Source organism: Cyprinus carpio, chromosome A3 (assembly GCF_018340385.1).
Source record: "Cyprinus carpio isolate SPL01 chromosome A3, ASM1834038v1, whole genome shotgun sequence".
In the NCBI taxonomy this organism is placed as follows: Eukaryota; Metazoa; Chordata; class Actinopteri; order Cypriniformes; family Cyprinidae; genus Cyprinus; species Cyprinus carpio.
In genome coordinates this window covers 5,651,576-5,666,588 of record NC_056574.1, presented here as the reverse complement: position 1 = coordinate 5,666,588, position 15,013 = coordinate 5,651,576, and the positions used below count along the sequence as shown (strand labels likewise).

The following is a 15,013-nucleotide window of genomic DNA, read 5'->3' as shown; positions in this document are numbered from 1 at the left end:
TGGCCGTTGTCAAATATGTTTGTTTGTGCATACGCTGTAAAAAATATATGCACCATCATGTGGATGTAGAACAAACCAGTACGTCTCTCTAGATGCATGTTACATGTATATCATTAATAGAAAAGTCAAAAAAAGTGGGATGAAAAATGAAACAAAGACCTAATGCTAGTGAACACTGCACATCCAATCATTCCTGCCCGGTCTGTAGAGGGCATGACCTGTCATTCACCACCATATCAGCTAATCAGTTTGGCAGATTTAAAAACGCGAGGTAGTTAAAGTATTTACCTAGTGACCGACACCATAGATCTAAACGATCTCGGTCCAGTACCTCAGCTATACTGTTAAACTGCCAACAGTAGCGCTATACTAGAGGCAATAGAATGCCTAACTAGAGGTTTGGGAGGGTTCAACTGGTGGAAAAGGGAAATGATGGTTGCACAAGGACAGGACCATATGTATAAGTGCTTGTTTCTGTTGTCTTAATTACATTTGCACTGGAAATGCCCAGCAAAAGTCAACATAAGATCAGAATTCACCATATTTACTTTCTTAATGGATTGCAATGTCGTTTAATTTGCATAAAATGTAATATTTGATCCACCCAGACTAAATTCTGTAGTCAAATTGCTACTTAGTAGCCTTTTTACCAACTAGTAAATAGAATAATTGAAAGCATAAACATAGATTAAGACTGTTATGGAAGTAAATTGGGTTGCAGATGTCGTTTCATGTTGACTTTTATGTGGATGAATTTAAATGTCTTTAAAAAGGAGTAAGGAAAGTCCATATAGTTTTCATTTGCCACTCTGAGACTGAAGGGAAAACCTCAAGGATGACATTGTTAAGAAATTATATTGAGATTATTAGATGAACTCTATGAAGAAAATAGGTCACTATGATGCCATCCTGTTAGAATATATATATTATAGGTCAGTAAATGCACTGTGGATTATACACTTGAATTCTTACAAATCTGACGAAGCCTGAATTATTCTTTAGTATATGCAGAAGTGTTTGTGAAGTATGAGGTGGTATATGTGTAGATGTGTTTCTTTTGACTCCATTCAGGGCTTTTAATTCACTTTTGCTACATTGTGTCCAACTTTTATAGGAATTTATGACGTAGTAAGTTGAGATGTGAACGTCTAGTGGTCTGCGAGAGAGGAAACGATGTTTTAGAAGTGGCTTCATGTTACATGAGGAACTGATCCAATCTGTTTACACTTTAAAACACACGGTCACTCTCATGTTTGGTTGAACGTCCTTTGGAGACTGTGTGTAGTGAATCTAGCAATGTCTTAGGAGTGTTTGGTGCCATGAAAATGCAATGATTTTCTTCCAAATCAGCCGATCCTTGTTTGACTGTCTTCTGCCAATAGAGGATTTTACATTTTACCCAAATATATTAACCTGAATTTATTTTTATTTTTATTTTATTTTTTGTATTATCTTTAGATGTAGTACCACAATAATATTTTTTGGGGGGAACATACACAATGGTATTGCCCTGATTATACATGGATATGTTAATGATTCAGTGGTGTATCTTTGATCCATGTAATGTATCAGGTACCATCATTGTACCACGGTAACACCACAGTACATTTTGTGAGGATAGTGTCGTCTTATATAAGTTTAATAATATTTGGGTATGGTGTATATGCCTTTATTGTGTTTTCAGATTGATTTGTGCTGTGAAGTGTGTGTGTATGTAGGATAGATTGTGTCAGTGTGTTTAGATTAGACACCATTACTCATGCGACGAGTACAAGCAGTTTTACAGAATGCACTTTATTGATTTATCTCTTTGTATTTATTTATTTGTTTATAATGTTATTTGAATGATTTTTGCCCTGTTTGATTATTAAAAACTGTGCTGCTTTGCATAAATCTTCCTCAAACTGTTTACCTGTGAATTTTTTTGTACATTCACTTCTTATATCATTGTTTATTTGAATTTTTTTATGATTTCTCACCTCAGGCAATGTTATAAAAACTAATGCAATTTTAAAAATATCAATAATAAAGTGCTGTAATAATGAATAAGCCGACTGTTTTGTGTTTTCTGTGAGTTTATGATTAAAACTATACTTATTCCAGTAGTGACTAGCATTTAATTATACTTGTTAAGAAAATTAAAACTACTTAATTTTTAGTTACTAGTAACTTTTAAGACCAAGGATGTCCTGAACTTGATAGTTACTAGAATGTTTTGAAATTACATTTCTGTTCAGTATGCTAATAATAATATGTTGAATATTAATGAACCATTAGGAAGCTGTTGGCTGGAGGCACATGATAGCAGATCTGAACAATTAAGGATTTAATATTGAAATACTGATAGAAATTCACTACGGGGAAAATTAATTCACATATATGTTGCCTTTTTTTTTTTTAATCAGTGCTCTGTTAGACTATGAACACTCAGTTATTCAGATACTAATTGCATTTCGTTGCCTTGTACCTTACATGTGCAGTGACAATAAAGTTGAATCTAATCTAATCTAATCTAATTACAATGAAAACTTATTTTTTCTAGTGATGTAAATAATGTTTTTATGTTGTTCATGGTCTGAGTGGAGGATGTCATGGGTATTGTGGTTGTGGCTTGTATGCATGAATTGGTTTTGAATAATATGTTTTTTAATTCGTACTAATATTTTCCAGATTATATTTGAATTTTTATTTTTATTTTTTTTGTACAATGGCAACATAAAATCCATATTATTTCATTCATGTTGTCTTTATAATATGACGTGTACTGTTTTTCTCTCACAGTAATTTAATAGAATATACATTTCTTTGGAAAGAACAAACATTTTTAATATATTTATTATTTTCTCATTTATATATGAATTTACATTAAAATATAAATTTTATTAATTTATACTAATTTATATTAATTTCCCATGAAATTATATAATTTGAGGATGTTTGAGCGCTGTCTCCCCTCTCACTATCAACCTTATTTTTCCCGTAAGGGAGGTAGCAGCCTTTTGTAAATGTAATGGCTTCCGGTGTCATCCGTTTCCAGCTATTTTTAGCTCTACAAAATGGCTCGTTTTCGTGCTTGATATTGCTAACTGGTGTGTCTTACCATATTATTTGAATGTATTATCTTAATTATGAACACACTGGTTTGTAGTACAAACAGTTTTACCGTTTATTGCACTTTAATTTTGCTGGTTATCTCCCTACAGTGGCTAATGAACCGGAAGTCTTGCACTTTTGGTTTACTTTTGATTTGAAAAATATGTTGGAGACTGTTATCCTTTCAGCCAGAATAACAGAGGGAGCTTACAAACAGAAACCTGGTGTAATATGAATTAAATGGAGCATTTGAAATTTTTTGACATATGGACGCAGAAGTTGATCATCAATGAAGACACAACAGACAACATATATGAAACCCATAAATAATTTGTCCAAGTCCTTCAAGTGGTTTCTAGTATTTTCATAAGCATTACATACGCTGATTATGGGAATGTTAGCATAAGTTTCCTTTAGCATAGCATATAACAAATTTCTGCCTCATATGGTGATCAGAATCCCTATTGGATCCCAATCGTAAGTTACTGTATTTCAGACACTGTTTTTTTAAAGTGATTTTTGCCATTAAAATTAATCAGCGTTGTTTGGGTGACATGCTGATATGAAAATTTCGAAATTTCAAATATGATCGTCTACATAGGCTTTAAAGTAGGGCTGCAATCTTGATGCTATCAATCATCAGCTGTGAACCAGTGAGTTTAGAGCAGCTGAACAAAACAGTAATATTACTGTTGGTTAAATGAAGCCCAATTGACCTTATGCACGGTTACTTCCTGGTTTTAGATAAGCCAGCTCAGTCATTTTCGGTCTGCAACTGTACTTTGCCGTAAGGGGAGCGCCCTTTGCTCGGTTTCATAATCCATTCACAATTTGGAGAAAAGTTTTGTTTGTCTAAGATCCCTTTCAGGAATGACAAACAAGAATGTTAAATTTAGGAGACAGAATCCGTTAAATCATGCCGCGAGTCATTAATTGACAGTGGCAACGGAATGAATCATCTGACGAGCCGATGTCAAAATAGAGCTGTGCATTAAGTGATTCAGACTAAATTCAGTCTAACAAAACTACAGCAGCAACTCTGTGTTGGATAAAACTTAAACGATGTAGTTATTAAATTAAATCTAAACATTTAAAAATATTAATAATATTAAAAATATTCGGGCCGGCAATACCACGACTGAGGTGCCCTTGTTCTAAATAGCGCTCCATGCATATGGTCAATTGCCACCAACAGGCCTATTATGACAGTCAAGTCAAGTCACCTTTATTTATATAGCGCTTTAAACAAAAAAGATTGCGTCAAAGCAACTGAACAACATTAATTAGGAAAACAGTGTGTCAATAATGCAAAATGACAGTTAAAGGCAGTTCATCATTGAATTCAGTGATGTCATCATGCAGCTCAGTTCAGTTTAAATAGTTTCTGTTCAATACAGTGACATACAGCCAAGTATGGTGACCCATACTCAGAATTCATGCTCTGGATTCAACCCATCCAAAGTGCACACACACAGCATTGAACGCACACTCACCGTGAACATACACCTTGAGCAGTAGGCAGCCATTTATGCTGCGGCGCCCGGGGAGCAGTTGGGGGTTCGGTGCCTTGCTCAAGGGCACCTCGGTCGTGGTATTGCCGGTCCGAGACTCGAACCCACAACCTTAGGGCTAGGAATCAAACTCTCTAACCATTAGGCCACGACTTCCCCACATAAGTAGTGCAAGGTCAAGAACATGCGAATGACTTTATTTTTATAATTATGCATCTATATCATTTTGTTAAATTGGAATTGCTCCAATGTAACAATTAATGCCTCTTTTATATATTCAAGTCCCTGATAAACTCTCTGCACATCCCAGGCTGTAGGTCAACACCACAAATTACACCACTACTGAGAGCTGGACATTGAAGTTCAGTTCGATCTAAATTAAAAACTTTTTGAGACAGAAAGTATAAAGAGAAGTGTAAAAAGTAATAAGAGAAGTGTGAATTTGTCATCGTCAAAGCCTCTGTTCAATTTCTGTTTCACTTCTCGCTTCTGTTAGGCTTCATCTGAATTAATTCATGCTTGTTACTTGATGCTTTAACAACACGCTCTTGATCACTTAATGCTGTCTTGGTTAGCATTATGAAAAAGCCTGATTATAAATAGCTGTGACCTGAAGAGCTTCTCGGCCTCAAATGCATGAGACTCCAGATGAGCGCGTGAAGTGTGTGCATGGGACGGGAGGAAGAACCTGCTGAAGAGTCAGAATTCAGCACAACACTGAACCCGGTGACGGTGAAAACACATCCACAATGGGTAGGCAACAAATCAAATTAGAATGAAATATAGAAGTTATAGGCTGAAATGCTATCGTTTTCAAAAGTGTAACAAATTCTGTTTATATATACATATATATATATACAGTATATATATATATATATATATATATATATATATATATATATATATATATATATATATATATATATATTTATAAAGAAGGCTACATGGAGTAAATAAAGGTAATCCAATTATAAGTAACATTTTCTTGAAGTGGAAGTAATTCATCAAAAATTGATAAAATATGCAGAGGGTTTGTCACTTCGATACAGACAAGTTTTAGTTTAGTCAAGTCAAGTGACCTTTATTTATATAGTGCTTTTAACAATAAAGATTGTGTCAAAGCACTTTACAGTATTAAAGTTCATACATATGTCGCAATTTAGATTTTTACAGTTTTACAAATGCTAGAATCGTGGCTTTCGAAGGAAAGGTTGCTATCAAATAGCACACCTAGGTTCCTAACTGCTGACGAAGAATTGACAGAGCAGAGTCTTAGACAGCTTTCTAGGTTATTACATGTGGAGGTTTCAGGTCCTATAATTTACACCTCTGTTTTTTCAGAATTTAGCAGTAAGAATTACTCGTCATCCAGTTTTTTATATCAACTATGCATTCTGTTAATTTTTCCAATTGGTATGTTTCGCTGGGCCACAAAGAAATATAGAGCTGAGTGTCATCAGCATAACAGTGAAAGCTAACTCTGTGTTTGCTGATTATATCTTCCAAGGGTAACATGTAAAGTGTAAAGAGTAACGGCCCTAGAACTAAGCCTTGATGTACTCCATACTGCACTTGTGATCGATATGATACCTCTTCATTCACTGCTACGAATTGATGGCGGTCATATAAGTACGATTTAAACCATGCTAATGCACTTCCATTAATGCCAACAAAGTGTTCTAGTCTATTCAAAAGAATGTTGTGGTCGATGGTGTCGAACGCAGCGCTAAGATCCAGTAGCACTAATAGAGAGATACAACCACGATCAGATGATAAGAGCAGGTCATTTGTAACTCTAATTAGAACTGTCTCAGTACTATGATACGGTCTAAATCCTGACTGGAAATCCTCACAGATACCATTTTTCTCTAAGAAGGAATATAATTGTGATGATACTATATTTTCTAGTATCTTGGACAGAAAAGGGAGATTCGAGATCGGTCTAATTAACTAGTTCTTTGGGGTCAAGTTGTGTTTTTTTAATGAGAGGCCTAATAACAGCCAATTTGAATGTTTTTGGGGCATATCCTAATGACAATGACAAAATAAAAATAGAAGAGGATCTATGACTTCTGGAAGCACCACTTTTAGGAACTTAGATGGAATAGGGTCTAACATACATGTTGTTGGTTTAGATCAGGGGTTTTCAACCTTTTAGGACCTGCTCTCCATTTTCCTGGGCTGCTCTCTTTAGGGTGCGAGTGTGCTCATTATACCACGGTGTCAAACTGTTTTCCTTAACCTTCCTGAAGCGTAAAGGAGCAACCGTATTTAAAATGCTAGAAAATAGAGAGTTACATCATCATGTTTTTCTGAGCTATTGGATATGCTGAGGAATTCAGATAAATCAGGAAGATTACTTACAAAGCAGTCTTTCGTGGTAGAAGTGATGGTTCTACCATACTTGTAACAAGGATCTGAGATGTCATCACATTGCTGCAGAATTTCAATATCGTTAACATCAATTCCATGTGACAATATTAAATCTAGAGTATGATTTCGACAATGAGTAGGTCCTGAGACGTGTTGTCTAGCCCCAACAGAGCTCAGAATGTCTAGAAATGCTGATCCCAATGCATTTTTATTATCAACATGGATATTAAAATCACCAACAATTAAGACTTTATCTGCAGCTAGCACTAACTCAGATAGAAAATCAGCTCATTCTTTAATAAAGTCTGTAAGGTGCCCTGGTGGCCTGTATAGAGTAGCCAGTACAAACATTACAGGGGATTTATCATTAACACTTGTTTCTCTGGACAATGTTATATGAAGTACCATTACTTCAAATGAGTTATACTTGAAGCCTGCCCTCTGAGAAATCCTGAAAACATTGTTATAAATTGAAGCAACACCGCCCCCTTTACCTTTTGGATGTGGCTCATGTTTATAACAGTAATCTTGGGTGGTAGAGTCATTTAAAATAATGTAATCATCAGGTTTTAGCCAGATTTCTGTCAAACAGAACACATCTAGGTTATGATCAGTGATCATATCATTTACAAAAAGTGCTTTCGTAGAAAGGGACCTGATATTCAATAAGCCAAGCTTTATCATTTGTTTCTCTATTTTTTTATTGGTTGAATATCAATTAAATTGTTACTCTTAAATTGGTTTGGACGTTATATGTATTTGCTAGTTCAGGTTTAGTTGTGTGATCGGTATTTTGAGGTGATTATTTTGTGTTCTGCTTGGTTTTATAGATGCAGTCACATCATATGCAGCGAAAGAGTTCGACCTACGTAAGTTTCAAATTTTTTTTCAAAAAAAAAACCTGACACTTTATGGACACTCACTCACTCGTTTGTTTGTTTATTGATTGATTATTTGTAAATTAATCATTTTGTGAGTTTGTTCAATTCACAACATTCTGTTGTTGATCTGTTTATCAACTTATAATAGGCAACCTTCATATGTTCTCTAATTCACAAATTCAAGTCATGATTAATAAAGGTTTGATTGTTATATGCGTCAAATTTGTATACTATATGGATGATTTTATTTTCAGAAAGGCGAAGGCGGCGAAGTCTAAGTGATCCTCCTAAGTGTAAGTTAATTAAATTATAGATTATAACTCATAAGTACAATGTAAATATGACTGCATATTTTATTCTTACATTCAGTAAATGATTTGTTGAGGATTCACAGTGTAATGTGAAATGTAAATAATTTTACACAAACAAACCATTTCTCATTTTTATATTCAGTAATGTAAATATGAAACATTTTATTTAAACAAAAATAAATAATGGTCAGTGTTGTAGTATTGCTGCAGATTTTTAAATGATCATTTTTTAGTGTTTCTAACTTTGCACTTGTGCATTTTGTGTGTTCTAGTAAGTGATCTGAGGATTGTTCTTCTGGGGAAAAATCTATCAGAAACCAGCAGAGTCAGAAACCTAATCCTGGGACTAGATCTGCATGAGAATGAAGAACCTACAGCTTTAGAGCAGATCACTGTGACGAAAATCGGTGGAATAGTGAAGGACAGACACGTCACAGTCATTAATGCTCTTCATCTGGTGGATCCTAACCTCTCAGACCATCACATCACACAGACAGTGAGAGACTGTGTGAATCACTCTGATCCTGGACCTCATGCATTCATACTCATATTGCAGTATAAAGACTTCACTGAGGAGGACATGAGAATAGTTAAATATGTGCTGAACGAATTCAGTGAGGATGCGATTAGACGCGCCATTGTTCTCACGACTGATAAAGACACATACAGATCAATATTTAGTTCCATAATAAGCCATCCTGAACAGTTGCTTGTAGGCAATGCTCTGGAGACAACTATTCATCAGTTAATAAAGGAGTGTGGAGGAGGACATCTTCAGCTGGATGAAATAAAACCAGAATTGCAAGCAGACATATTTAAAAGGGTTGATAAGATACTCAAGGAAAACAATGACGAATATCTCACATGTGACATATTTCATGATGTTATTGGAACGTCTGTGGATGAAGAGCAGCTCAATTCAGAGGAAGAGAACAAGAAGAGCTCTCACCACAATAATGATGGAAAAACCAAAGAGAGACAGAAAAGGAGAAGTGATGAAGGAAGACTCTTTTGTAAGTTTTCAGAATTGCTCTTTTAATGCTGTGAAAATGAACTCAATTTACATAGTGTGTAATTAAACACTAGTCTGTAATTAAAAACAGCCTTTGCACAGTCTGATCAGTACTTACAGGCATTGGAAAAAAAATGTGTCAAATAACAAATTACAGAATAAAGACAATGAAAAGATACAGGAAAGATAAAAGCAATGTTGATTTTTTTTTTCCTGTCAAGTGTTAAAAAAGAATTTGTCACAAACATTTAAGTTTAACTAAAACTGCCATCTTTAATATTTGTTAAACTCAAACGTGTAGAATTCAAGCGAATCATATGACAAGGAGCTAGGAGACAAGGATTAAACAGGAACAGTTGTTAACTCTTTGGACAAAAAGAAGAACAGAAAATAAAAGCAGCATAGTGAAGTGCAAAAATCAAAAAGATACTTGATCCTTCGTGGTCTCAACCGTTACGCTTGTGTTGTTAGCATGTCAGGATACGACATGTGGGAACATTGTTTTATATTACTTAGACATTTATTTATTTATTTAATTTGTACTTGTTTACTTTTCCCCCAGCCAATTTAAGAAAGAAAAGTCCAGATAATCATATTCGTCCCAACAGTAAGTTGATTAAACCATAGTAAGCAACATGCAATACAACTTAGTTCACCCAAAAAGGAAAATGATGTTGTTCCAAACCCATAAGACCTTGGTTCATCTTCAGAACACAAATTAAGATATTTTGGATGAAATCTTTGTGATCCTGCATAGACAGCAAAACAACTACCACGTTCAAGGCCCAGAAAGGTTGTGAGGACATTGTTAAAATAGTCCACTTGACATCAGTGGTTCAACTTTAATTTTGTGAAGCTATATGAGAATACTTTTTATGCACAAAGAAAACAAAAATAACAACTTTATTCAACAATTTCTTATCTTCCGTGTCAGTGTTCGACACACGTTCACGACAGTACATGCATGTGCTTAAAAACCAGCCGCAAGTCGTTATTTTTGTTTTCTTTGTGCACAAAAACTATTCTTGTAGCTTCGTAAAATTACGGTTGATCCACTGATGCCACATGGACTATTTTAACGATGTCCTTACTATCTTTCTGGGCCTCGAATGTTGTTGTTGCATTGCTTTCGATGCAAGGGTCAGAGAGCTCTCGGATTTCATCAAAAATATCTTAATCTGTGTTCTGAAGATGAACGAAGGGCTTATGGGTTTGGAACGACATAAGGGTGGGTAATTAATGGCAGCATTTTCATTTTTGGGTGAACTATACCTTTAAGAAAGTGTGCTATACCAAAGCCTGAACTATTTTTAAAGTGTCTTAATTTGTTGTTTTTTTCAGTGTCAGCAAATTCATCTAGAAAACAGAAGCTGAACCTGGTTCTGTGTGGAAGTAATCCAACATTTAAAGTCTTTGTGTCCAAATTTTTACGAGGGAAGAAGATAAAACCTCCAGATCAGAAAGCAAGTGGAGAAGAGTGTGTGAAGAAAGAGGAGAAGACACATGGTCGTCAGATCAGTCTGGTGGAGCTTCCAGTTCTCACTCGGCTCTCAGAGGAGGAAGTGATGCATCAGACTCTCAGCTGTGTGTCTCTCTGTCATCCTGGAGTTCATGTTTTCATCATTGTCATTCCTGTTGGCCCACTGACTGATGAAGACAAAGCAGAAATAGAGAAGATCCAGAAGATGTTTTACTCCAAACAGCATTTCATGCTGCTTTTCACATCAGAGTTCAGTGCTGAAGGACTTGCGTTAGACTTTGTCAAATCCAGCCCAGAATCTCAGAGGTTAATCAGTCGCTGTGGAGGTCAGTACAGAGTCATGGGGTTTAAGGAACCTGAAAACTCAAGACACATCCCAGAACTACTGGATTATATAGAGAACATGAAGACTGAACCGTATTCACTACAGACGTATGTGAAAGCTCAGGAGAACAGAGTCAGACATGAACTAGAGGAAGAACTGAGTGAAATGAAGAGTAAAATCAAAGAGTTAGAGCAGAAAATTCAGTTAGAAGGTGAGTAAGAAGTAAGAATAAAGTCATTACTGCCATTTATGGTCATTTTCTTTATCTAAGAGAAGCATAATTGGAAATTTACATAATCGCATGCAGTGAATATGCAACTGACATGACACACACACACACACATATATATATATATATATATATATATATATATATATATATATTACATGAATTGTTGTTTTAGTGCATCTAAATTAACTTATGCGTACAAAGTCCCTAAAGCATACAATATTGATGTATTGAAGACATAATCTTAGATAACCATGTGTAAACCTATGCATTTTATTTCCAAAAGTCTGTATCCTGAACAGAACCAGATGCTTCTTAGACCACCCAAACTTAGTTGCAGATCACCCTATCAAAATGACAGCAGACTTCTAGAAACTTTACTAGCATTTCAGAAGCTAAAAATCTTTGATTCTTGATTCTTGCCCAGCGAATAAAACTGAAGACAGAGACATTGCCATATGATTTGACTGAAAAACACCAGACTTAAATCTGCAATATATGTATTAATACATGAATTCAACCAATTAAATTTTTCAGGTGCTGAAGTTGAAGCAGACGATCAGGAGTGTTTAAGGATTGTGCTGATCGGGAGGACAGGAAGTGGGAAGAGTGCAACAGGAAACACTATTCTGGGAAGAAATCAGTTTCACAGCCAATTAAGACCAGATTCAGTGACGACAGTTTGTGAGAAGGGGTTTGGTCAGACTGATGGTCGATCAGTAGCTGTTGTCGATACTCCAGGTCTCTTCGACACGACACTGTCAAATGATCAAGTTTTGGAAGAAATAGTGAAATGCATTTCGATGTCGTCACCTGGACCTCACGTGTTTGTCATTGTGTTGAGTTTGGGAAGATTCACCAAAGAGTCAATGGACACTATGGATCTGATAAAGCAGATCTTTGGTCATAAAGCTGCTCAGTTCAGCATCGTTCTGTTCACCAGAGGAGATGAACTAAATGAATCCATACAAGATTATGTGAATAATTATAATTGTGCTGAACTCAAGAAACTGATCAGAGATTGTGGGAACAGATTCCTGGTTTTCAATAATAGAGAAAAACAAGACAAAACTCAAGTGATTCAACTTTTAAACATGATAGAAGAGGTGAAAAATACAAATGAGGGTCGATATTTCACCAACTGCATGTTTGAGGATTCTGAGATGTCCATTAAAAGGAGAATGGAGCAAATACTGAAAGAAAGAGAAAGAGAGATTCAGGCACAAAATGAGGCATTAAAAGCCAAATATGAGCTGGAAAAGGAAAACCTGATGAAGAGACTCGAGGAGGAGAAACAGAGAGCAGATGAAGAGAGAATGAAAATGGAGAATCAACTAAAAGAAAAAGAGGAAAAACTCAGAAAAGAGTTTGAAGAGAAAGAGATAATGGAACAGAAGAAACGAGAGATTGAAAACCAGAAACGATCAGAAGAGGAAAAAAAAAACACAAACGAATACCAAAAAAAAATAAAAAAAAAAAAAATGAAGAGAGAGACTGAAAACCAGAGATCACAGTATGAAAAACAGCAAAAAGAAAGAGAAGAAGAAGATAGAAAGAGGGAAGAAAAATACAGACAAGATCAAGAAATGATGAAAAATGAGCAAAAACGTATTACTGCAGAATTACAGATGAAGCAAGAAGAGGAAATAAAAAAGAGAGATTTGGAGGAGAAAAGGAGGAATGAAGAAGAAGAGAAAGAGAGACGAGAATGGGTGAGAAAAATAAAAGAGGCTGAAAACGACAGAAAAGAGATTCAAGAGGAAATTAAACGACAGCAGAGAGAATGGGAGGATGAAAAGAAACGACAGATGAGAGAACGAGAAGAAGAGGAAAGAAAGAGAAAAGAGAAACACGAGGAACAACTGAGAGAAAAACAAGAAGAACTGGAGAAAATGCGAAAGAAATTTGAAAGAGAGAGAGAAGAAGAACGACAGAAGATAGAGGAGGAGAGACAGAAACAGAGAAGAGAAAGGGAAGAAAAGGAGAGAGAATATAAAGACAAGAAAACTGAAATGGACAGACATTATGAAAGACTGGAACGAGAGAGAAAAGAGGAGTGGGAGAGAAGAAAACGAGAAGATGATGAGAGACGAGAGGAAGAGAGGAAGAGGTGGGAGAAAATGCATCATGATCTGAAACGAGAGCAAGAAGACGAGATCAAGAGAAGAGAAAAGGAGGAGAAGGAGAGAAAAGAAAGAGAAGAGAAAGTGCAAGACGGAATAAAAAAGGAATATGAAAAGAAAATAAAAGTCATAAAGAAGAAACATGAGGACGAAGCCAGAAAACAAGCAGAAGCACTGAATGATTTCAGAGAGGGAAAAGAGCAGCACATTCAGGAGCTCCAAAAGATGCTGGAAGAACGTCAGAAACAACAGGAATTACTGGAAAAACTCTATCAGCACCTGCAGGAGCAGAAAGGAGCTGAAATAAAGGAGCTGCAACAAGAAGTTGAAAAACTGAAAATTAAAGCAAGCGGCTGTGTCATTCTGTGATTGTTTTCAAGGAATAAATACGAGTGTCAAATAACAAGATGAATGCCTTATGTATCATTTTCTGTTTCATGCATACTTCTATATAAATGTTTAATAATATCTGATATTGCAACATCCCCACCCACACCATTTATGCTTCAATTTAAAGGGATAGTTCACCCAAATATGAAAATTCTGTCATTAATTACTCGCCCTCATGTCGTTTCAAACCCATAAGACCTTCGTTCATCTTCAGAAGACAAATTAAGATATTTTTGATGGAATCTGAGAGCTGTCTGACCCTGCATAGACAGCAACACAACTGAAATGTTCCCAAGTGTAGAAACGTAGCAAGGAGATCTGTATATAATAATAATAAATAATCCATGTGACATCAGTGGTTCATCCGCAATTACAAGAATACTCTATAATACCAAAATAAAACAAAATAAAATAAAATAAAAATACTGTAGTAACAGTAGTTAAATAGTGTTTATTTATTTTCTTTGTTTCCTTTAGGAAAGTTAATATAAGTGTTAATTAACCAAACTGTGCTGTGAAGCCTTTCATAAATAAGAATAGTGGTGTTAAGCACTTGGGAAGCATTAACTTAAAAACTATACTGTGAAAGGTTTCACAAATCAGAATAGTGAAGTTAAGCACTCAGTGAAGGGTTAACTGACCAAAGCTTTACTATGAAAGTTTTCACAAATCATAATAGAGAAGGAGTCAGGAAAGGGTTAATTGACCAAAACTGCACTGTGAAATGTCTCACAAATCAGATTAGTGATGTTAAGGACTCAAGAAAGGGTTAACTGACTAAAACTGTACTGTGATATATTTCATAAATCACAACAGAGCAGTGAAAAATGATGAAACGTGATAAAATGCGATTGTGAAAGTTTTTCTTACTAGTCACAATTGCTCTTTACTCATTTTATATTATAACAAGTCAGAATGGCCACTATAGTTCAATTAAAAATCTTAATAGCAACATGTGGAATAAGTACTATATCTATTTAATAGGTATGAGTATCTAATAAATAAGTACTAGTAAATAAATAAGTACTAGTATTTTTACTTGTAAATAAGGTACTAGTGCCTAAAGAATAAACACTAGCATTTTATAGAACAAGCACTAGCAGCTAACAAATAAGTACTAGTACCTAATGGAATAGATAGTACTATCTATAAAAAAAAAAGTACACGTAGAATGAAAATAGTTACTAGTACGTTTCAAACATTAAAAGTTAAAACAGCTTGCCATACTTATTCAGGACTTTCAAAGATCTGCCCATACTTACAAAGTTGACCTATCAGAGAGTAC

At 35.1% G+C, this 15,013-nt stretch overlaps 1 protein-coding gene across 1 annotated transcript; it reads left to right on the top strand.

The window, feature by feature from the left end:
• Positions 1 to 5,099: 5,099 nt before the first annotated feature.
• LOC109101781 (GTPase IMAP family member 8-like) lies at positions 5,100 to 13,784 on the top strand. Its single transcript, XM_042734223.1, has 7 exons — positions 5,100 to 5,357; positions 7,808 to 7,846; positions 8,113 to 8,151; positions 8,442 to 9,182; positions 9,744 to 9,788; positions 10,523 to 11,197; positions 11,753 to 13,784. The coding sequence occupies exons 1-7, from the start codon at positions 5,354 to 5,356 to the stop codon at positions 13,705 to 13,707; spliced, it is 3,498 nt and encodes a 1,165-aa protein (XP_042590157.1). The 5' UTR covers positions 5,100 to 5,353; the 3' UTR covers positions 13,708 to 13,784.
• Positions 13,785 to 15,013: the final 1,229 nt, after the last annotated feature.

Excerpts from the sequence above, each read along its gene's own strand:
- LOC109101781 (XM_042734223.1), top strand. Across the intron at positions 7,847-8,112 it reads AGCGAAAGAGTTCGACCTAC|AAAGGCGAAGGCGGCGAAGT; the intron begins GTAAGTTTCAAA and ends TTTTATTTTCAG. Across the intron at positions 8,152-8,441 it reads TCTAAGTGATCCTCCTAAGT|TAAGTGATCTGAGGATTGTT; the intron begins GTAAGTTAATTA and ends TGTGTGTTCTAG.